The 25308-nt window shown below is 44.7% G+C and overlaps 1 protein-coding gene across 2 annotated transcripts in view; it reads left to right on the top strand.

Annotated features, from left to right (window-relative positions):
* LOC124012975 (gap junction beta-4 protein-like) overlaps positions 1–24995 on the top strand; it is a 26665-nt gene extending 1670 nt beyond the window's left edge. Inside the window, exons 2-4 of one of the 2 annotated variants that reach the window (XR_006834801.1) lie at positions 20733–21189; positions 24291–24822; positions 24867–24990. Coding sequence is in view for 1 of the 2 variants with exons in the window: in XM_046327074.1 (XP_046183030.1) it covers positions 20800–21189; positions 24291–24749 (849 nt within the window). In the remaining variant the exon portion in view is untranslated. Of the gene's footprint in view, positions 1–20732; positions 21190–24290 lie in introns of both variants that reach the window. The other variant, XM_046327074.1, reaches the window with a different exon arrangement.
* The last annotated feature ends 313 nt before the right edge of the window (positions 24996–25308 follow it).

Below are 25308 nucleotides of genomic sequence, written 5' to 3'. Positions count from 1 at the left end.
GGGTTTCAGGTGTCTCCGGAAGGTGGTGATTGACTCCGCTGTCCTGGCGTCGTGAGGGAGTTTGTTCCACCATTGGCGGGCCAGAGCAGCGAACAGTTTTGACTGGGCTGAGCGGGAACTGTACTTCCTCAGTGGTAGGGAGGCGAGCAGGCCAGAGGTGGATGAACGCAGTGCCCTTGTTTGGGTGTAGGGCCTGATCAGAGCCTGGAGGTACTGAGGTGCCGTTCCCCTCACAGCTCCGTAGGCAAGCACCATGGTCTTGTAGCGGATGCGAGCTTCAACTGGAAGCCAGTGGAGAGAACGGAGGAGCGGGGTGACGTGAGAGAACTTGGGAAGGTTGAACACCAGACGGGCTGCGGTGTTCTGGATGAGTTGTAGGGGTTTAATGGCACAGGCAGGGAGCCCAGCCAACAGCGAGTTGCAGTAATCCAGACGGGAGATGACAAGTGCCTGGATTAGGACCTGCGCCGCTTCCTGTGTGAGGCAGGGTCGTACTCTGCGGATGTTGTAGAGCATGAACCTACAGGAACGGGCCACCGCCTTGATGTTAGTTGAGAACGACAGGGTCCAGGATTACGCCAAGGCTCTTAGCGCTCTGGGAGGAGGACACAATGGAGTTGTCAACCGTGATGGCGAGATCATGGAACGGGCAGCCCCACCCCATGCTAACTGATCTGTGTGGGTTGGAGGCAGCTAATGAAGAGTATTTTGACACATCCCATGCTAACTGATCTGTGTGGGTTGGAGGCAGCTAATGAAGAGTATTGGGAAACACCCCATGCTAACTTATCTGATGAGGATATGCCCTCCAATATGCCTGATGAGGAAGTCAGGTATATTGGAGGGCTGTCTGTTCCATTATCTGATGAGGAAGTCAGGTATATTGGACGGGTGTCTGTTCCATTATCTGATGAGGAAGTCAGGTATATTGGACGGGTGTCTGTTCCATTATCTGATGAGGAAGTCAGGTATATTGGAGGGCTGTTTGTTCCATTATCTGATGAGGAAGTCAGGTATATTGGAGGGGTGTCTGTTCCATTATCTGATGAGGAAGTCAGGTATATTGGAGGGGTGTCTGTCCCATTATCTGATGAGGAAGTCAGGTATATTGGAGGGGTGTCTGTCCCATTATCTGATGAGGAAGTCAGGTATATTGGAGGGGTGTCCCATTATCTGATGAGGAAGTCAGGTATATTGGAGGGGTGTCCCATTATCTGATGAGGAAGTCAGGTATATTGGAGGGGTGTCCCATTATCTGATGAGGAAGTCAGGTATATTGGAGGGGTGTCTGTTCCATTATCTGATGAGGAAGTCAGGCATATTGGAGGGGTGTCTGTCCCATTATCTGATGAGGAAGTCAGGTATATTGGAGGGATGTCCCATTATCTGATGAGGAAGTCAGGTATATTGGAGGGGTGTCCCATTATCTGATGAGGAAGTCAGGTATATTGGAGGGGTGTCTGTCCCATTATCTGATGAGGAAGTCAGGTATGTTGGAGGGGTGTTCCATTATCTGATGAGGAAGTAATCCATATTGGAGGGCTGTCTGTCCCATTATCTGATGAGGAAGTCAGGTATATTGGAGGGGTGTCCCATTATCTGATGAGGAAGTCAGGCATATTGGAGGAGTGTCTGTGGAATGGAATCATGACACACACATAGCTGACATTCTCCCACTAGATTCAGTCTGATTAACCCTTGTGAATCATAGCTGACATTCTCCCACTAGAGACAGTCTGATTAACCCTTGTGAATCATAGCTGACATTCTCCCACTAGAGACAGTCTGATTAACCCTTTGTGAATCATAGCTGACATTCTCCCACTAGAGACAGTCTGATTAACCCTTGCGAATCATAGCTGACATTCTCCCACTAGAGACAGTCTGATTAACCCTTGTGAATCATAGCTGACATTCTCCCACTAGAGACAGTCTGATTAACCCTTTGTGAATCATAGCTGACATTCTCCCACTAGAGACAGTCTGATTAACCCTTGTGAATCATAGCTGACATTCTCCCACTAGAGACAGTCTGATTAACCCTTGTGAATCATAGCTGACATTCTCCCACTAGAGACAGTCTGATTAACCCTTTGTGAATCATAGCTGACATTCTCCCACTAGAGACAGTCTGATTAACCCTGTGTGAATCATAGCCGACATTCTCGACACTAGCTTCAGTCTAATTAACCATTTGAGAGTCACAGCTAACATTCTCCACTACATTCAGTCTAATTAACCATTTGAGAGTCACAGCTAAGGGGGGAAAAAGTACTGTAACATTGTCTACACAACCTGTTGAGTTTAAAAAGCAAGTGTAACTGCATTGAATTATATAGTTAAGTTACAATGCTTGTGAAGACGATGTTTGGAGGATATATTGGCAATGTGTCAGCTTCGAGGGCAATATCACTTTTATAGAACGGGTTACCAATAATGATTGACACATTTTCCTTAAAATTATGAATTTATTCATACAATTTCATCCATCCACAGGTTCCGAAACCAAATCCGAAACCAAATCCGAAACCAAATCCGAAACCAAATCCGAAACCAAATCTTAGGTTGGTTCGGTTGCTAGAGATGCAGCATTTTTGTTCTGTATCTATGGACACAACCCAGTCGTTCGTTCTAAATGTTCCATACTGGCTGACAATGTTTTAATCCCTTGCTTGCTAGCTAGCCAACTACGGCTAACTTACTGTCACGTCAAAAAGTGCAACCAGAATAAAAACAAAGTAGATCCATTTGCATTTTGTCACGGTCGTCCTCCTCTTCTTCTGAAGAGGAGAGGCGAGAAGGATCGGAGGACCAAAATGCGGCGTGGTATGTGTTCATCATTAATTTAATAAAGAAAACACTGAACACTGAATACAAAAACAATCAACAAATAACGACAGTTAAGCTATAAATGAGACCTGTGCTGACACAAGCAACTAGCATAGACAATCGCCCACAAACAAACAGTGCACCCAGGCTACCTAAGTATGATTCTCTATCAGAGACAACTAATGACACCTGCCTCTGATTGAGAACCATACTAGGCCGAAACATACAAATCCCCAAATCATAGAAAAACAAACATAGACTGCCCACCCCAACTCACACCCTGACCATACTAAATAAATACAAAACAAAGGAAATAAAGGTCAGAACGTGACACATTTGTTTAAGCTGTTTTCTAGTGATATTTATTTGAATACATCTATAATAATGAGCTAATGAGGTGTGATTTCACCCGGCGTAGAAAATGTGCTCTCTCGTCAGGACACTGTTGTTCAGAGGAGCTAGTCAATAACACAGCTACAGTAACACAATCACTTCAAACTGAAGCTGGAAAGACTGCAAACTAGCTAACACTTCTTTTCATTTTACCATTTTTCAATTGACATTTCTTAGTATATATCCATAAAAATGATGCCTGCTGATTCATGATTTCGACTAGCTGAGAAAAGCTGCCTGCCTGTCTGCCTCGTCTCAACTTAATCATTACTGTTGGGACAGTTGGAGAACGAATTTGCAAAATGTCAGAGAGTCAGACAGCAAGGTTTACACAAATCTCCAAAAACTAAATTTTTGAGGCTCTGTTTTCCATCGTCTCCTTATATGGCTGTGAATGTGCCATGAAGGAGCCTAAGCTCTCTCTTATGCTCTCTGCCGTTCGTCCAAGGTGTCTGCAGCATTGTGACATATTTGTAGGCATATAATATATGCCATTTAGCAGACGCTTTTATCCAAAGCGACTTACAGTCATGTGTGCATACATTCTACGTATGGGTGGTCCCGGGGATCGAACCCACTTCCCTGGCGTTACAAGCGCCATGCTCTACCAACTGAGCATGGAAGATTGGCCATAAGAGACTACATTTGCCAGGGGTCCGCCCGGTGTCCTTTGTCTAAATTGGTGCGTAATTTTCAGCTGCAGGCATTTTTATAACTGGATTTTCGTTTTTTTTTGGTAGCCAAACATGACGCACAAAATGGAGCGATTTCTCCTAAACAAATCATCTTTCAGGAAAAACGGAACATTTGCTATCTAACTGAGAGTCTCCTCATTGAAAACATCAGAAGTTCTTCAAAGGTAAATGATTTTATTTGAATGGTTTTCTGGTTTTTGTGAAAATGTTGCCTGCTGAATGCTAATGCTAAATGCTATGCTAACGCTAAATGCTGCTACACAAATACTTGTTTTGCTATGGTTGAGAAGCATATTTTTGAAAATCTGAGATGACAGTGTTGTTAACAAAAGGCTAAGCTTGAGAGCTAGCATATTTATTTCATTTCATTTGCGATTTTCATGAATAGTTAACGTTGCGTTATGGTAATGGGCTTGAGGCTGTAGTCACGATCCCGGATCCGGGTTGGCTCGACGCAAGAAGTTAATAGTGGTGTTTATAAATTGCCAGGCAGGGCTGATGAGACAGGGGATTGATAAATTGCCTGGCTGGGCTGATGAGACAGTGGATTGATAAATTGCCTGGCTGGGCTGATGAGACAGTGGATTGATAAATTGCCTGGCTGTGCTGATGAGACAGTGGATTGAGCAGTCAGATGTCTATTCCGGTGTCTATTCCACAAGCCGTTGGTAACTTGTGGAAAAGACACCAGCTTGAATGCAGTTTTAACCAATCAGCATTCAGCATTACACAATGGTACTTGATGTTTGTGCATAACTGTAATGAATGATATATATACAGTTGAAGTCGGAAGATTACATACACTTAGGTTGGAGTCATTAAAACTAGTTTTTCAACCACTCCAAAAATGTCTTGTTTACAAACTATAGTTTTGGCAAGTCGGTTAGGACAGCTACTTTGTGCATGACAGAATTAATTTCCAACAATTGTTTACAAACAGATTAGTTCACTTATAATTCACTGTATCACAATTCTAGTGGGTCAGAAGTTTACATACACTAAGTTGAATATGCCTTTAAACAGCTTGGAAAATACCAGAAAATGATGTCATGGCTTTAGAAGCATCTGATAGGCTAATTGACATAATTTGAGTCAGTTGGGGTTGTACCTGTGGATGTATCTCAAGGCCTACCTTCAAACTCAGTGCCTCTTTGCTTGAGATCATGGGAAAATCAAAATAAATCAGCCAAGAAGAATTGTAGACCTCCACAAGTCTGGATCATCCTTGGGAGCAATTTCCAAATGCCTCAAGGTACCACGTGTGTCTCTACAAACAATAGTACACAAGTATAAACAACATTGGACCACGCATCCATCATACCGCTCAAGAAGGAGACGTGTTCTGTCTCCTAGAGATGAACGTACTTTGTTGCGAAAAGTGCGAATCAATCCCAGAACAACATCAAAGGACCTTGTGAAGATGCTGGAGGAAACAGGTCAACATAACCTGAAAGGCCACTCAGCAAGGAATAAGCCACTTCTCCAAAACCGCCATAAAAAAGCCAGACTACTGCACAAAAGATTGTACTTTTTGGAGAAATGTCCTCTGGTCTGATGAACCAAAAATATAACTGTTTAGTCATAATGACCACAGTTATGTTTGGAGGAAAATATGGGGAGGCTTGCAAGCCAAAGAACTGTCATGCAGGTGAATGAGGACCCAAAAGCGACTTGGCGAAAACAGAGTATTTAATCCAGAATAAACTTTACAAAACAAAAAGCATAATACTACACGTAAAGACAAGAACAGACTGGAGACTTGATCGAGAACTGCAGGTTGCCTCGGGAAGGCACTTGAACCTAGCAGACTCAGACACCTGCTCACCACGCAGCATCTGAGGGAAACACGACACGACAGGGCAAAACATAGACACAGCACGGTGAATTATAAATGAGGATCCGACAGGGCAGGTACGGGAAACAAGGAGAGAAATAGGGACTCTAATCAGGGAAAAGGATCGGGAACAGGTGTGGGAAGACTAAATGATGATTAGGGGAATAGGAACAGCTGGGAGCAGGAACGGAACGATAGAGAGAAGAGAGAGCGAGAGAGTGAGAGAGGGAGGGGGAGAGAGAGGGATAGAAAGAGGGAAAGAACCTAATAAGACCAGCAGAGGGAAACGAATAGAATGGGAAGCACAGGGACAAGACATGATAATAAATGACAAAACATGACAAGAACACCATCCCAACCGTGAATCACGGGAGTGGCAGCATCATGTTGTGGGGGTGCTTTGCTGCAGGAGGGCCTGGTGCACTTCCAAAAATAGATGGCTTCATGAGGCAGGGAAATGAAAATGAAATGATGTGGATATAATGAAGCAACATCTCAAGACATCAGTCAGGAAGCTAAAGCTTGGGCGCAAAGGTGTCTTCCAAATGAACAATGACCTCAAGCATACTTCCAAAGTTGTGGAAAAATGGCTTAAGTACAACAAAGTCAAGGTATTAGAGTGGCCATCACAAAGCCCTGTCCTCAACCCTATATATATTTTTTTGGCAGAACTGAAAAAGCATATTGCGAGCAAGGAGGCCTACAAACCTGACTCAGTTGCACAAGCTCTGTCAGGAGGAATGGACCAAAATTCACCCAACTTATTGTAGGAAGCTTGTGGAAGGCTACCCAAAATGTTTGACCCAAGTTAGACAATTTAAAGGCAATGCTACCAAATACTAATTGAGTGTATGTAAACTCCTGACCCACTGGGAATGTGATGAAAGAAATAATAGCTGAAAGAAATCATTCTCTCTACTATTATTCTGGCATTTCACATTCTTAAAATAAAGTTGTGATCCTATTTGACCTAAGACAGGAAATTTTTACTAGGATTGTCAGGAATTGTGAAAAACTGAGTTTAAATGTATTTGGCTAAGGTGTATGTAAACCTCCGACTTCAACTGTATATATACATATTATTTTATTTCACCTTTATTTAACCAGGAAGGCCAGTTGACAACAATTTCTCATTTACAACTGCGACTTTACCGAGATAAAGCAAAGTATTGTGACAAAAACATCAGAGTTACAATAAATAAACCATACAGTCAATAACACAATAGAAATGATATATACAGTGTGTGCAGATGAGGTAAGATTAGTATCTCAAGCGGATTTCAATGGGAACTGTGTTGAGGAGCAGGCCGTTTACTTTGGGAACCTTATTCATCCAAGCTACTCAATAAGAAGTTTTAACACAGTGTCCAAGGAAGGGCCAGATGTATACACAATGGTGGCGTCTGCGTAGTGGTGGATCAGAGAATCACCAGCAGCAAGAGCAACATCATTTATATATACAGAGAAAAGGTGCGGTCCGAGAATTGAACCCTGTGGTACCCCCATAGAGACTGCCAGAATTCCGGACATCAGGCCCTCCGACACACTGAACTGAGAAGTCGTTGGTGACCAGGCGATGCAGTCATTTGAGAAACTAAGGCTGTTGAGTCGATAAGAATGTGGTAATTGACAGAGTCGAAAGACTTGGCCAGGTCGATGAAGACGGCTGCACAGTACTGTCTTTTATCGATGGCAGTTATGATATCGGTTAGGATCTTGAGCGTGGCTGAGGTGCGCCCGTGACCAGCTCGGAAACCAAATTGCATAGCGGAGAAAGCACGGTGGGATTTGAAATGGTCGGTGATCTGTTTATTAACTTGGCTTTCGAAGACTTTAGAAATGCAGGGTCTATAACAGTTTGCAGGGTAGGTCTATAACAGTTTGGGTCTAGAGTGTCACCCCCTTTGAAGAGGTGGATGACCGCGGCAGCTTTCCAATCTTCGGGTATTTCAAACGACACAAAAGAGAGGTTGAACAGGTTTATCTCACCGCTAGCTGTTGTTGTGGTTACTGTTGCTGTGATTACAGGTTTATCTCACCATTAGCTGTTGTTGTGGTTACTGTTGTTGTGGTTACAGGTTTATCTCACCGCTAGCTGTTGTTGTGGTTACTGTTGTTGTGATTACACATTTATCTCACCGCTAGCTGTTGTTGTGGTTACTGTTGTTGTGGTTACTGTTGTGATTACAGGTTTATCTTGCTGCGGGGGGGTGCTGAGACGTTGGCAGGGGTTGGGGTAGCCAGGTGGAAAGCATGGCCATCTGTAGAAAAATTCTTATTGAAAAGATCTGTTATCGTAGATTTATCATTGGTGACAGTGCAGTGGGAAGCTGGGAGGAGGTGCTCTTATTCTCCATGTACTTTACTGTGTCCCAAAGCTTTTTGTAATTAGTGCTACAGGATGCAAATTTCTGTTTGAAAAAGCCTGCCTTATTTGGGGGGGGGGGACTATTCGATGCTATTGCAGAACGCCACAGGATATTTTTCTGTTTGTTAACTTGGCATTCTAAGACTTTAGAAAGGCAGGGCAGGATTGATAGGAGTCTGTAACAGTTTGGGTCTAGAGTGTCACCCCCTTTTGAAGAGGGGGGGATGACGGCGGTGGAGAGACTACATGTTAGATGACACAACGTGCTTCTTGTCAGGTGATTGACAAGAATGAGATCGTTACGTAAAAGTTTTGACTGCTTCCCAAATGGGCCCTGGCCAATCGTCAAGCGTCGTTCAATAGAGATCCGTCAAGCTTCCAGACTGCAGGAAGTAGATTTGTGTGCATGCACACCTAGGTGTATGATAACCTGCTATGTTAGTATCGATGTCAAGTATCGAGTGTTTGTGAGTGTGTGTGTGTGTGTGTGTGCCCTTCTACTTAAAACTTCTCTGGGGTGTGTGGGACTGTAGCGTCCCACCTCGCCAACAGCCAATGAAACTGCAGCCAAATTCAATACATAAATCTCATAATTACAATTCCTCAAACATACATGTATTTTACACCACTTTAAAGATACACTTGTTGTAAATCCAGCCACAGTGTCCAGTTTCAAAAAGGCTTTATGACGAAACTATTATGTTCGGTCAGTCCCTAGTCACAGAATAACAGCCATTTTTCCAGCCAAAGACAGGAGTCACAAAAAAGCAGAAATATAGATCAAATTAATCACTAACCTTTGATGATCTTCATCAGATGACACTCATGTTACACAATACATGTATGTTTTGTTCGGTAAAGTTCATATTTATATCCAAAAATCTGAGTTTACATTGGCGCATTATGTTCAGTAGTTCCAAAATATCCGGTGATTTTGCAGAGAGCCACATCAATTTACATAAATACTTATAATAATTATTGCTAAAAGATACACCTGTTATGCATGGCATTTTAGATCCACTTCTCCTTAATGCAACCGTTGTATCAGATTTCCAAACAACTTTACAGAAAAAGCGCACCATGCAAAAGTCTGAGTACGGCGCTCAGAGACCAAAACAACCCAAACAGATATCCACCATGTTGTGGAGTCAACAGAAGTCAGAAATAGCATTTTAACTATTCACTTACCTTTGATGATCTTCATCAGAATGCACTCCCAGGAATCCCAGTTGCACAATAAATGATTGTTTTGTTCAATAATGTCCATAATTTATGTCCAAATACCTTCTTTTTGTTAGCGCATTTAGCCCAGTAATTAAAATTCATGAGGCGCGATCACTAGGTGCAGACGAAAAGTTATGTTTTAGTCCGTAGAAACATGTCAAATGTTTGTAGATGTATAGAATCAATCATTAGGTTGTTGTTATCATAAATCTTCAATAATGTTCCAACCTGAGAATTCCTTTGTCTGTAGAAAAGCAATGAACTGAGCTCACTCTCACGTGAACGAGCGAGCTGAGCTTGTGGCTCTCTGGAAGACCCCTGACTCATTCCCCCCTCCTTCGCCCCCACTTTACAGTAGAAGCAGCAAACAAGGTTCTAAAGACTGTTGACATCTAGTGGAAGCCTTAGGAAGTGCAATATGACCCCATAGACACTGTGTATTTGATAGGCCAAGAGTTGAAAAACTACAAACCTCAGATTTCCCCCTCCTGGTTGGATTTTTTCTCAGGTTTTTGCCTGCCATATGGAAACTTCAGAGTGTTTACTATCCAAATCCACTAATTACATGCATATTCTAGCTTTTTTGGCTGAGTAGCAGGCAGTTTAATTTGGGCACGCTTTTCATCCAAAATTCCCAATGCTGCTCCCCACCCTAGAGAATATAAAAGTGAAAATGCAATGCTGCTTTCAGTCTGAGTATGAAAGCCACCCTGTGTGGAAACTAGTTGTCCAAGAAAACTACACAGGATGGCTTTCATACTCAGACTGAAAGCAGCATTGCATTTTCACTTTTAAGTAGAAGGGCACACCCACACACAAACACTCACAAGCAAGCACATTTGCACACACAAACACACACTCCTCTGACAAACTGTGTAACAGTTTCTCTCTACTTGCCCTTTTTGCTCTTTCAGACAATTGAATCTACAGGTTGTTGTTATTTTGGCACAGTTAGACTTCCTTCCCCTCCCTCTCTGTCTCAGTCAGTCCCAGTCAGGTTCCCATGGTATATGGTTATGTGTGTGGCTCAGTTCCAGTTCCCATGGTATATGGTTATGTGTGTGGCTCAGTTCCAGTTCCCATGGTATATGGTTATGTGTGTGGCTCAGTTCCAGTTCCCATGGTATATGGTTATGTGTGTGGCTCAGTTCCAGTTCCCATGGTATATGGTTATGTGTGTGGCTCAGTTCCAGTTCCCATGGTATATGGTTATGTGTGTGGCTCAGTTCCAGTTCCCATGGTATATGGTTATGTGTGTGGCTCAGTTCCAGTTCCCATGGTATATGGTTATGTGTGTGGCTCAGTTCCAGTTCCATGGTATAGTGTGGCTCAGTTCCAGTTCCCATGGTATATGGTTATGTGTGTGGCTCAGTTCCAGTTCCCATGGTATATGGTTATGTGTGTGGCTCAGTTCCAGTTCCCATGGTATATGGTTATGTGTGTGGCTCAGTTCCAGTTCCCATGGTTATATGGTTATGTGTGTGGCTCAGTTCCAGTCCCCATGGTATATGGTTATGTGTGTGGCTCAGTTCCAGTCCCCATGGTATATGGTTATGTGTGTGGCTCAGTTCCAGTTCCCATGGTATATGGTTATGTGTGTGGCTCAGTTCCAGTTCCCCATGGTATATGGTTATGTGTGTGGCTCAGTTCCAGTCCCCATGGTATATGGTTATGTGTGTGGCTCAGTTCCAGTTCCCATGGTATATGGTTATGTGTGTGGCTCAGTTCCAGTTCCCATGGTATATGGTGTGTGGCTCAGTTCCAGTCCCCATGGTATATGGTTATGTGTGTGGCTCAGTTCCAGTCCCCATGGTATATGGTTATGTGTGTGGTCAGTTCCAGTTCCAGTGGCTCCCATGGTATATGGTTATGTGTGTGGCTCAGTTCCAGTTCCCATGGTATATGGTTATGTGTGTGGCTCAGTTCCAGTTCCCATGGTATATGGTTATGTGTGTGGCTCAGTTCCAGTCCCCATGGTATATGGTTATGTGTGTGGCTCAGTTCCAGTCCCCATGGTATATGGTTATGTGTGTGGCTCAGTTCCAGTCCCCATGGTATATGGTTATGTGTGTGGCTCAGTTCCAGTTCCCATGGTATATGGTTATGTGTGTGGCTCAGTTCCAGTTCCCATGGTATATGGTTATGTGTGGCTCAGTTCCAGTTCCCATGGTATATGGTTATGTGTGTGGCTCAGTTCCAGTCCCCATGGTATATGGTTATGTGTGTGGCTCAGTTCCAGTCCCCATGGTATATGGTTATGTGTGTGGCTCAGTTCCAGTTCCCATGGTATATGGTTATGTGTGTGGCTCAGTTCCAGTCCCCATGGTATATGGTTATGTGTGTGGCTCAGTTCCAGTTCCCATGGTATATGGTTATGTGTGTGGCTCAGTTCCAGTTCCCATGGTATATGGTTATGTGTGTGGCTCAGTTCCAGTCCCCATGGTATATGGTTATGTGTGTGGCTCAGTTCCAGTCCCCATGGTATATGGTTATGTGTGTGGCTCAGTTCCAGTCCCCATGGTATATGGTTATGTGTGTGGCTCAGTTCCAGTTCCCATGGTATATGGTTATGTGTGTGGCTCAGTTCCAGTTCCCATGGTATATGGTTATGTGTGTGGCTCAGTTCCAGTTCCCATGGTATATGGTTATGTGTGCGGCTCAGTTCCAGTCCCCATGGTATATGGTTATGTGTGTGGCTCAGTTCCAGTTCCCATGGTATATGGTTATGTGTGTGGCTCAGTTCCAGTTCCCATGGTATATGTGTCATGCAGGTGAAAGAGGACCCAAAAGCGACTTGGCGAAAACAGAGTCTTTAATCCAGTAAAGTAAATACAAACAAAAAACACAACTTTCACTCGAAATGACGAGGACAAACTGGAGACTCGATCTTGAACAGCAGGTGAACAGCAGGTTGCCTCGGGAAGGCACTTGAACCAGACAGACTCAGACACCTGCTCACCACGCAGCATCTGAGGAAAACACGACACGACAGGGCGATACACAAACACAGCACGGTGAATTCTAGACAAGGAACCGACAGGACAGGAACGGAACACAAAGGAAGAAATAGGGACTCTAATCAGGGGAAAGGATCGGGAACAGGTGTGGGAAGACTAAATGATTGATTAGGGGAATAGGAACAGCTGGGAGCAGGAACGGAACGATAGAGAGAAGAGAGAGCGAGAGAGTGAGAGAGGGAGGGGGAGAGAGAGGGATAGAAAGAGGGAAAGAACCTAATAAGACCAGCAGAGGGAAACGAATAGAATGGGAAGCACAGGGACAAGACAAGATAATAAATGACAAAACATGACAGTACCCCCCACTCACCGAGCGCCTCCTGGCGCACTCGAGGAGGAATCCTGGCGGCAACGGAGGAAATCATCAATGAGTGAACGGTCCAGCACGTCCCGAGACGGAACCCAACTCCTCTCCTCAGGACCGTAACCCTCCCAATCCACTAAGTATTGGTGACCCCGTCCCGAGAACGCATGTCCATGATCTTATGTACCTTGTAAATAGGTGCGCTCTCGACAAGGACGGGAGGGGGAGGGAAGACGAACGGGGGTGCGAAGAAAGGGCTTGACACAGGAGACATGGAAGACAGGATGGACGCGACGAAGATGTCGCGGAAGAAGCAGTCGCACAGCGACAGGATTGACGACCTGGGAGACACGGAACGGACCAATGAACCGCGGAGTCAACTTACGAGAAGCTGTCGTAAGAGGAAGGTTGCGAGTGGAAAGCCACACTCTCTGGCCGCAACAATACCTTGGACTCTTAATCCTGCGTTTATTGGCGGCTCTCACAGTCTGTGCCCTGTAACGGCAAAGTGCAGACCTCACCCTCCTCCAGGTGCGCTCACAACGTTGGACAAACGCTTGAGCGGAGGAACGCTGGACTCGGCAAGCTGGGATGAGAACAGAGGAGGCTGGTAACCCAGACTACTCTGAAACGGAGATAACCCGGTAGCAGACGAAGGAAGCGAATTGTGAGCGTATTCTGCCCAGGGGAGCTGTTCTGCCCAAGACGCAGGGTTTCTGAAAGAAAGGCTGCGTAGTATGCGACCAATCGTCTGATTGGCCCTCTCTGCTTGACCGTTAGACTGGGGATGAAACCCGGAAGAGAGACTGACGGACGCACCAATCAAACGACAGAACTCCCTCCAAAACTGTGACGTGAATTGCGGGCCTCTGTCTGAAACGGCGTCTAACGGGAGGCCATGAATTCTGAATACATTCTCGATAATGATTTGTGCCGTCTCCTTAGCGGAAGGAAGTTTAGCGAGGGGAATGAAATGTGCCGCCTTAGAGAACCTATCGACAACCGTAAGAATCACAGTCTTCCCCGCAGACAAAGGCAGACCGGTAATGAAGTCTAGGGCGATGTGAGACCATGGTCGAGAAGGAATGGGAGCGGTCTGAGACGACCGGCAGGAGGAGAGTTACCCGACTTAGTCTGCGCGCAGTCCGAACAAGCAGCCACGAAACGGCGCGTGTCACGCTCCTGAGTCGGCCACCAAAAGCGCTGGCGAATAGACGCAAGAGTGCCTCGAACACCGGGATGACCAGCTAACTTGGCAGAGTGAGCCCACTGAAGAACAGCCAGACGAGTGGAAACAGGAACGAAAAGGAGGTTACTAGGACAAGCGCGGCGACGCAGTGTGCGTGAGTGCTTGCTTAACCTGTCTTTCAATTCCCCAGACTGTTAACCCGACAACACGCCCATAAGGAAGAATCCCTCGGGATCAGTAGAAGCCACAGAAGAACTAAACAGACGGGATAAGGCATCAGGCTTGGTGTTCTTGCTACCCGGACGGTAAGAAATCACAAACTCGAAACGAGCGAAAAACAACGCCCAACGAGCTTGACGGGCATTAAGTCGTTTGGCAGAACGGATGTACTCAAGGTTCTTATGGTCTGTCCAAACGACAAAAGGAACGGTCGCCCCCTCCAACCACTGTCGCCATTCGCCTAGGGCTAAGCGGATGGCGAGCAGTTCACGGTTACCCACATCATAGTTGCGCTCAGATGGCGACAGGCGATGAGAAAAATAAGCGCAAGGATGAACCTTATCGTCAGACTGGAAGCGCTGGGATAGAATGGCTCCCACGCCTACCTCTGAAGCGTCAACCTCGACAATGAATTGTCTAGTGACGTCAGGAGTAACGAGGATAGGAGCGGACGTAAAACGTTCTTTTAGAAGATCAAAAGCTCCCTGGGCGGAACCGGACCACTTAAAACACGTCTTGACAGAAGTAAGAGCTGTGAGAGGGGCAGCAACTTGACCGAAATTACGAATGAAACGCCGATAGAAATTAGCGAAACCTAAAAAGCGCTGCAACTCGACACGTGACCTTGGAACGGGCCAATCACTGACAGCTTGGACCTTAGCGGAATCCATCTGAATGCCTTCAGCGGAAATAACGGAACCGAGAAAAGTAACGGAGGAGACATGAAAAGAGCACTTCTCAGACTTTACGTAGAGACAATTCTCTAAAAGGCGCTGTAGAACACGTCGAACGTGCTGAACATGAATCTCGAGTGACGGAGAAAAAATCAGGATATCGTCAAGATAGACAAAAACAAAGATGTTCAGCATGTCTCTCAGAACATCATTAACTAATGCCTGAAAAACAGCTGGCGCATTGGCGAGACCAAACGGCAGAACCCGGTACTCAAAATGCCCTAACGGAGTGTTAAACGCCGTTTTCCACTCGTCCCCCTCTCTGATGCGCACGAGATGGTAAGCGTTACGAAGGTCCAACTTAGTAAAGCACCTGGCTCCCTGCAGAATCTCGAAGGCTGATGACATAAGGGGAAGCGGATAACGATTCTTAACCGTTATGTCATTCAGCCCTCGATAATCCACGCAGGGGCGCAGAGTACCGTCCTTCTTCTTAACAAAAAGAACCCCGCCCCGGCCGGAGAGGAAGAAGGCACTATGGTACCGGCGTCAAGAGACACAGACAAATAATCCTCGAGAGCCTTACGTTCGGGAGCCGACAGAGAGTATAGTCTACCCCGAGGAGGAGTGGTCCCCGGAAGGAGATCAATACTACAATCATACGACCGGTGAGGAGGAAGGGAGTTGGCTCGGGACCGACTGAAGACCGTGCGCAGATCATGATATTCCTCCGGCACTCCTGTCAAATCGCCAGGTTCCTCCTGAGAAGTAGGGACAGAAGAAACGGGAGGGATGGCAGACATTAAACACTTCACATGACAAGAAACGTTCCAGGATAGGATAGAATTACTAGACCAATTAATAGAAGGATTATGACATACTAGCCAGGGATGACCCAAAACAACAGGTGTAAACGGTGAACGAAAAATCAAAAAAGAAATAGTCTCACTGTGGTTACCAGATACTGTGAGGGTTAAAGGTAGTGTCTCAAATCTGATACTGGGAAGATGACTACCATCTAAGGCGAACATGGGCGTAGGCTTCTCTAACTCTCTGAAAGGAATGTCATGTTTCCGAACCCATGCTTCGTCCATGAAACAACCCTCAGCCCCAGAGTCTATCAAGGCACTACATGTAGCACCCGAACCGGTCCAGCGTAGATGGACCGACAAAGTAGTACAGGATTTTGATGGAGAGACTTGAGTAGTTGCGCTCACCTGTAGCCCTCCGCTTACAGATGAGCTCTGGCTTTTACTGGACATGAATTAACAAAATGTCCAGCAACTCCGCAATAGAGGCACAGGCGGTTGGTGATCCTCCGTTCCCTCTCCTTAGTCGAGATGCGAATCCCTCCCAGCTGCATGGGCTCAGACTCTGAGCCAGAGGAGGGAGATGGTTGCGATGCGGAGCAGGGAAACACCGTTGATGCGAGCTCTCTTCCACGAGCCCGGTGACGAAGATCTACCCGTCGTTCTATGCGGATGGCGAGAGCAATCAAAGAGTCCACATCTGAAGGAACCTCCCGGGAGAGAATCTCATCCTTAACCACTGCGTGGAGTCCCTCCAGAAAATGAGCGAGCAGCGCCGGCTCGTTCCACTCACTAGAGGCAGCAAGAGTGCGAAACTCAATAGAATAATCCGTTATGGACCGTTCACCTTGGCATAAGGAAGCCAGGGCCCTAGAAGCCTCCCTACCAAAAACTGAACGGTCAAAAACCCGAATCATCTCCTCTTTAAAGTTCTGGAACTTGTTAGAGCAATCAGCCCTTGCCTCCCAGATAGCTGTGCCCCATTCTCGAGCCCGGCCAGTAAGGAGTGAAATGACGTAAGCAACCCGAGCTCTCTCTCTAGAGTATGTGTTGGGTTGGAGAGAGAACACAATCTCACACTGCGTGAGAAAGGAGCGGCACTCAGTGGGCTGCCCGGAGTAGCAAGGTGGGTTATTAACCCTAGGTTCTGGAGGCTCGGCAGGCCAGGAAGTAACAGGTGGCACGAGACGTAGACTCTGGAACTGTCCAGAGAGGTCGGAAACCTGAGCGGCCAGGTTCTCCACGGCATGGCGAGCAGCAGACAATTCCTGCTCGTGTCTGCCGAGCATGGCTCCTTGGATCTCGACGGCAGTGTAACGAGCGTCTGAAGTCGCTGGGTCCATTCCTTGGTCGGTTCCTTCTGTCATGCAGGTGAAAGAGGACCCAAAAGCGACTTGGCGAAAACAGAGTCTTTAATCCAGTAAAGTAAATACAAACAAAAAACACAACTTTCACTCGAAATGACGAGGACAAACTGGAGACTCGATCTTGAACAGCAGGTGAACAGCAGGTTGCCTCGGGAAGGCACTTGAACCAGACAGACTCAGACACCTGCTCACCACGCAGCATCTGAGGAAAACACGACACGACAGGGCGATACACAAACACAGCACGGTGAATTCTAGACAAGGAACCGACAGGACAGGAACGGAACACAAAGGAAGAAATAGGGACTCTAATCAGGGGAAAGGATCGGGAACAGGTGTGGGAAGACTAAATGATTGATTAGGGGAATAGGAACAGCTGGGAGCAGGAACGGAACGATAGAGAGAAGAGAGAGCGAGAGAGTGAGAGAGGGAGGGGGAGAGAGAGGGATAGAAAGAGGGAAAGAACCTAATAAGACCAGCAGAGGGAAACGAATAGAATGGGAAGCACAGGGACAAGACAAGATAATAAATGACAAAACATGACAATATGGTTATGTGTGTGGCTCAGTTCCAGTTCCCATGGTATATGGTTATGTGTGTGGCTCAGTTCTAGTTCCCATGGTATATGGTTATGTGTGTGGCTCAGTTCCAGTTCCCATGGTATATGGTTATGTGTGTGGCTCAGTTCCAGTTCCCATGGTATATGGTTATGTGTGTGGCTCAGTTCCAGTTCCCATGGTATATGGTTATGTGTGTGGCTCAGTTCCAGTTCCCATGGTATATGGTTATGTGTGTGGCTCAGTTCCAGTTCCCATGGTATATGGTTATGTGTGTGGCTCAGTTCCAGTTCCCATGGTATATGGTTATGTGTGTGGCTCAGTTCCAGTTCCCATGGTATATGGTTATGTGTGTGGCTCAGTTCCAGTTCCCATGGTATATTTGGCTCCATCTTTGTATTCCTCAATCAAATGACCCTCCCTGACCTCACTAACCGCCCTTTGATGAACAGAGAGCAGATGGCATAAAGGAATGACTATGGCTGGCTGAGCACACACACACACACACACACACACACACACACACACACACACACACACACACACACACACACACACACACACACACACACACACACACACACACACACACACACACACACACACACACACATCCGTCTAACAGAGTAGGGTGCGTCCAGAGGATGACTCACACACGAGTGGCGCAGCGGTCTAAGGCACTGCATCTCCTTGCTAGACGAGTCACTACAGACCTAGGTTTGATCCTGGGCTGTATCACAACTGGCCGTGATCGGGAATCCTATAGGGGGACTCACAATTGGCCCAGCGTCGTCCGGGTTAGGGGAGGGTTTGGCTGGGGTAGGCCGTAATTGAAAATAAGAATATGTTCTTAACATACTTGCCTAGTTAAACATTTTTTAAACTGTGCTGATGTGTAATGAGTCCCAAATGGTGCTCTATCCCCTACATATTGGACCTGTGAAAAGTAGAGCACTACATAGGGCACGAGTACTCAACTGTAACCCTATGAGGTCTGGTGCCACTCTATCCCCTGCTATTCAACTATGAGGTCTGGAGCCACTCTATCCCCTGCTATTCAACTATGAGGTCTGGTGCCACTCTATCCCCTGCTATTCAACTATGAGGTCTGGTGCCACTCTATCCCCTGCTATTCAACTATGAGGTCTGGTGCCACTCTATCTATTCCCTGCTATTCAACTATGAGGTCTGGTGCCACTCTATCCCCTGCTATTCAACTATGAGGTCTGGTGCCACTCTATCCCCTGCTATTCAACTATGAGGTCTGGTGCCACTCTATCCCCTGCTATTCAACTATGAGGTCTGGTGCCACTCTATCCCCTGCTATTCAACTATGAGGTCTGGTGCCACTCTATCCCCTGCTATTCAACTATGAGGTCTGGAGTTGCTGATTTTCTGTTCTACCTGATCATTAATTGATGTCTAAACCCTGATTTGAGGGAAACCTGGGAGGACACCACGGAAGAAGCCACTGCTGTCCAAAAAAAAAAACATTGCTCAACGTCTGAAGTTCGCAAATTGCACCTGGATGTTCCACAGCGCTTCTTCTGGCAAAATATTCTGTGGACAGATGAAACTACAGCTGAGTTGTGTGGAGAAATAAAGGCACAGCACACCAACATCCAAACCTCCCAACGGTAAAGTACGGTGGAAGGGGCATCATGGTTTGGGGCTGCTTTGCTGCATCAGGGCCTGGAGAGCTTGCTATAATCGACGGGAAAATGAGTTCCCAAGTTTATCAAGACATTTTGCAGGAGAATTTAAGGCTATCGGTCCTCCAATGAAAGCTAAACAGAAGTTGGGTGATGCAACAGGACAACGAACCAAAACACAGAAGTAAATCAACAGAATAAAATACACCTTCTGGAGGGGCCCAGTCCGAGTCCTGACCTCAACCTGATTGAGAGGCTGTGGCATGACCTCAGGAGCATTTTCACACAAAACATCCTAAGAATATTGCTGAACAGAAACAGTTTCGTAAAAGATGAATGGTCCAAAATTCCTCCTGAACGTTGTGCAGGTCTGATCCGCAACTGAAGAAAACGTTTGGTTGAGGTTATTGCTGCCAAAGGAGGGTCAACAGGTTATTAAATCTAAGGATTCACATACTTTTCCCACCCTGCACTGTGAATGTTTACACGGTGTGTTCAATAAAGACATGAAAACATATAATTGTTTGTGTGTGATTAGTTTAAGCTGACTGTGTTTGTCTATTGTTGTGATTTAGATGAAGATCAGTCATTAAGACCAATTTACGCAGAAATCCAGGTAATTCCAAAGGTTTCACATACTTCTTCTTCTTCTGTATATAATATATTAGTGTTCGAACACCATTTATGGCGATCTACTAAGTCTATGGGTACATATTAGCATGACTTCACAGTCATTGTGCTAACGTTAGTTAGCATTGGCTCACAAAACTACCTCTGACTTCCTTCATACTGGACACAGACACCATAACAATGGCATCTACAAGTTCATCTGACTATGAGGAAGTAGATAAAGGTTATCCCTCTAAGGCAAAGTTTGCATGTTTGAATCTCATCATGAGTAACTTAAACATTTTAGCTAATCAGCAAATTTACTAAATACTTACTACTTTTTTAGCTACTTTGCAACTATTTAGCATGTTAGCTAACTCTTCCCCTAAACCTAGCCCTAACCCTTACTCTAACATAGCATATAATACTAAAGCAATTGACCGTAATATATCATACTTAAACAATCAAAACGTAGAATATATACGTCCTACAATTCATATTATATTGTACGATGATAGGCCATTGTAATATAAGCAAACGTAAAGTCAAATATCCTACTAAATCAATCAATCAATCAAATGTTATTTATATAGCCCTTCGTACATCAGCTGATATCTCAAAGTGCTGTACAGAAACCCAGCCTAAAACCCCAAACAGCAAGCATGAATTTATGTTAAATATAATAAGTTTTCTTCTGGTTGTCATGAGGGTCAAATAAGGGGATAATTAAAAACTAAATCAGAAGGAATAGTGATCAGCTGGGGGGAGGATGGGTTGTGGGTAAATGATGCGCCCATGCTGTTCGGTGGGCTGTGCTGTGTGCGCCTAATGATGACATCAGAGACAGTGTTAGTGAGAGTCTTGTACAGCATCACACACTCTAGTCTGTTGAGTATTTACTGTTATTTCTGTGAGATATAAAGAAGAAGAGACCTTGCAGCATGACAATAATAAACCATGCAACCCTGTCCATTCTTTTTTCTGATTTTCAGTGACTGGTTTTCGCCCCCCCTACCCCATCACTCCACCTCTTCCTCCTCCTCCTCCTCCTCCTCCAAGATGAACTGGGGTGGGCTGCAGTCCCTCCTCAGCGGGGTGAATAAATACTCCACAGTGTTCGGACGTGTCTGGCTCTCCATGGTCTTCGTGTTCCGCTTCTTGGTGTTTGTGGTGGCCGCTCAGCGCGTCTGGGGAGACGAGAGTAAGGACTTTGTCTGTAACACGGCCCAGCCAGGCTGCGTCAACGTCTGTTACGACCACATCTTCCCCATCTCACACATCCGCCTGTGGGCCCTGCAGCTCATCTTCGTCACCTGTCCATCTCTGCTGGTTGTGGCGCACGTCACGTTGCGCGAGGAGAAGGATTCCAAGTACTCCGCAATGCATGAAGGGTCGCATTTATACGCTAATCCAGGGAAGAAGAGAGGAGGCCTGTGGTGGACCTATCTGGTGAGATACTAGCATACTGTCACAACACCAGACAACACTAACATACTGTACACAACACCAGACAACACTAACATACTGTACACAACAACACCAGACAACACTAACATACTGTACACAACACCACCAGACAACACTAACATACTGTACACAACACCAGACAACACTAACATACTGTACACAACACCAGACAACACTAACATACTGTACACAACAACACCAGACAACACTAACATACTGTACACAACACCACCAGACAACACTAACATACTGTACACAACATCACCAGACAACACTAACATACTGTACAGACCACCAGACAACACTAACATACTGTACAGACCACCAGACAACACTAACATACTGTACACAACAACACCAGACAACACTAACATACTGTACACAACACCACCAGACAACACTAACATACTGTACACAACACCAGACAACACTAACATACTGTACACAACACCACCAGACAACACTAACATACTGTACAGACCACCACAACAGGCTACAGGTTATAATGTTTTTAAAAGGGAAAATTATATTTCAGAAGGTGTCAACATAATTAAATTTCCATTCATTTAAGAGTAGAATGTCATTTTTTAAAGATAGAGACAGAGAAAGAATGAGAATGAGAGAGGCAGAGAACAAAAAAGAGAGAGAATGAAAGAGACAGAGAATGAAAGAGACAGAGAATGAAAGACAAAGAGAGAGACAGAAAAAGAAAGACAAAGAGAGAGACAGAGAATGAAAGACAGAGAGAGAGAGACAGAGAATGAAAGAGGAAGAGAAAGAGAATGAAAGACAAAGAGAGACAGAGAATGAAAGACAAAGAGAGAGAGACAGAGAATGAAAGACAAAGAGAGAGAGACAGAGAATGAAAGAGGAAGAGAAAGAGAATGAAAGACAAAGAGACAGACAGAGAATGAAAGAGGAAGAGAAAGAGACAGAGAATGAAAGAGGAAGAGAAAGAGACAGAAAAAGAAAGAGACAGAAGAAAGAGGAAGAGAAAGAGAATGAAAGACAAAGAGACAGACAGAGAGTGAAAGACAAAGAAAGAGGCAGAGAATGAAAGACAAAGAGAGACAGAGAAAGAGAGAGACAGAGATTGAAAGAGAAAGAGAGATGAAAGAGGAAGAGAGAGAAGAAAGACAAAGAGACAGACAGAGAATTAAGAGGAACAATATGAGTCAATGTATAGGTTCTATTTAAAGCTCAATGGTAGCCTACGACCAATGCACTGACAGGCCTCAAATGTAGTGAAGAGGAAACAAGGAGAGGACAAGCACAGATGGGCTGACATGTCATTCTACATGGAGACTTGACCACAACCTATTTTAATGCAGCACAAACTATCAAAATGACAGGCTACTTTAACACTGAGAATAAAAAGGGCGTTTCACTGCCTACAGTATTTTAGGAGTCAAATGGCAACTCCTGCTAAATCAAATCAAATTTGGTCACATACACATATTTAGCAGATGTTATTGTGGGTGTAGCAAAATGCTTGAGAATACAACTAAATTAACCTTTAAAAAACAGCCTTAACCTGTATTTGCTGTCTGGTCTCTTCTATAGCGTAATCTCTACTTCTGGTTATTACAACAGAATATAATAATAATAAATGCCATTTAGCATGGAGACTTTACCACAAATTTTACTTACAAATGTCAAAATGCATACATTTAACACTGAGAATGGGTGGTCCCAGTATTTTAGGAGTCAAATGGCAACCCACTAAATCCTGGTCACATACACAGCGCAGATGTTATGCTCTAGCGAAACTGAGAATACAAGAAGGACCACAGGAGTCTGATCTGTATTTCCTATCTGGTCTCTTCTATCTTTACCTTCTGTGTCATTACAACTGTGTTATTGACTTGTTAATCTCCATGTGTAACTCTACTTGTTAATTGCCATTTAGTTATTGACTTGTTAATTGTTTATCCATGTGTAACTCTGTGTGCATACATTGACTTGTTAATTGTCTCCATGTGTAACTCTGTGTTATTGACTTGCGCTACAAGCGCCATGTGTAACTGAGCTACAGAAGGTGTTAGTCTGATCTTGTTAATTGTTTACTTCTATCTTTACCTTCTGTGTCATTGACTTGTTAATTGTTTACTCGATGTGTAACTCTGTGTTATTGACTTGTTAATTGTTTACTCCATGTGTAACTCTGTGTTATTGACTTGTTAATTGTTTACTCCATGTGTAACTCTGTGTTATTGACTTGTTAATTGTTTACTCCATGTGTAACTCTGTGTTATTGACTTGTTAATTGTTTACTCCATGTGTAACTCTGTGTTATTGACTTGTTAATTGTTTACTCCATGTGTAACTCTGTGTTATTGACTTGTTAATTGTTTACTCCATGTGTAACTCTGTGTTATTGACTTGTTAATTGTTTACTCCATGTGTAACTCTGTGTTATTGACTTGTTAATTGTTTACTCTGTGTTATTGACTTGTTAATTGTGTAACTCTGTGTTATTGACTTGTTAATTGTTTACTCCATGTGTAACTCTGTGTTATTGACTTGTTAATTGTTTACTCCATGTGTAACTCTGTGTTATTGACTTGTTAATTGTTTACTCCATGTGTAACTCTGTGTTATTGACTTGTTAATTGTTTACTCCATGTGTAACTCTGTGTCATTGACTTGTTAATTGTTTACTGTGTCATTGACTTGTTAATTGTGTAACTCTGTGTTATTGACTTGTTAATTGTTTACTCCATGTGTAACTCTGTGTTATTGACTTGTTAATTGTTTACTCCATGTGTAACTCTGTGTTGTCTGTTCACACTGCTTTGCTTTATCTTGGCCAGGTCGCAGTTGCAAATGAGAACTTGTTCTCAACTGGCCTACCTGGTTAAATAAAAGTGAAATAACAAAAATAGTCTTTTCTCGATATCTAATTCTACTGAATCTCTACTTCTGGTTATAACAACATGAGTCGAATGGAATTTAACTCTTCTCAATGAATTGATCTGAATGAAACTATTTTAACTAGTCAACTGGACACCCATATTTCCTGTGTGGTCTCTTTAAATATGTTTTAATGGCGATTCTTTATTTATCTCTCATCCTCCCCGTAGGCGAGTCTGATCTTCAAGGCGGGCTTCGACGGCAGCTTCCTCTACATCCTCTACTACGTCTACGAGGGATATGACATGCCTCGTCTCTCCAAGTGCTCCCTGGATCCCTGCCCCAACACCGTCGACTGCTTCATCTCCCGTCCCACCGAGAAGAAGATTTTCACCATCTTCATGGTGGTCTCCTCAGCCGTCTGCATCCTCATTTGTATCTGTGAGATGGTCTACCTCATCTACAAGAGGATCCAGAAGCTCGTCAGGAAGAAGGTGGTGGAGAGTCATGAGAGGACGTCGTTGACGGCGCGGAGGTCGAGATCCAAGTCTACAAGATCCAAGTTGTCTGTCAGGGAGGACCCCACCAACACAGCCTCCATTCAGAACCTCTGTAATGTCATGACGGAATGTCATGACGGAGGCGGAGCCATCAGAGAAGAAGAAATAATAGATCACATGACGCGGTGAAGCTGGAATGGGTGTGGGGGGTGAATTGGGGGGAGGGTGAATTGGGAGTGGGAGGAGAGTTTAACCGTCTAAGGTCAGGAGATAGCATATGGCGTAGGGTGGACTATAAGCTCTAAGGTCAGGAGATAGCATATGGCGTAGGGTGGACTATAAGGTCTAAGGTCAGGAGATAGCATATGTCGTAGGGTGGACTATAAGCTCTAAGGTCAGGAGATAGCATATGTCGTAGGGTGGACTAGATAGCATAGACTATCTAAGGTCAGGAGATAGCATATGTCGTAGGGTGGACTATAAGCTCTAAGGTCAGGAGATAGCATATGTCGTAGGGTGGACTATAAGCTCTAAGGTCAGGAGATAGCATATGGCGTAGGGTGGACTATAAGGTCTAAGGTCAGGAGATAGCATATGTCGTAGGGTGGACTATAAGCTCTAAGGTCAGGAGATAGCATATGTCGTAGGGTGGACTATAAGCTCTAAGGTCAGGAGATAGCATATGGCGTAGGGTGGACTATAAGGTCTAAGGTCAGGAGATAGCATATGGCGTAGGGTGGACTATAAG

Source organism: Oncorhynchus gorbuscha, linkage group LG24 (genome assembly GCF_021184085.1).
Source record: "Oncorhynchus gorbuscha isolate QuinsamMale2020 ecotype Even-year linkage group LG24, OgorEven_v1.0, whole genome shotgun sequence".
NCBI lineage: Eukaryota > Metazoa > Chordata > Actinopteri > Salmoniformes > Salmonidae > Oncorhynchus > Oncorhynchus gorbuscha.
The sequence above is the reverse complement of the archived record's forward strand: the minus strand, read 5'-3'. Positions and strand labels throughout refer to the sequence as shown.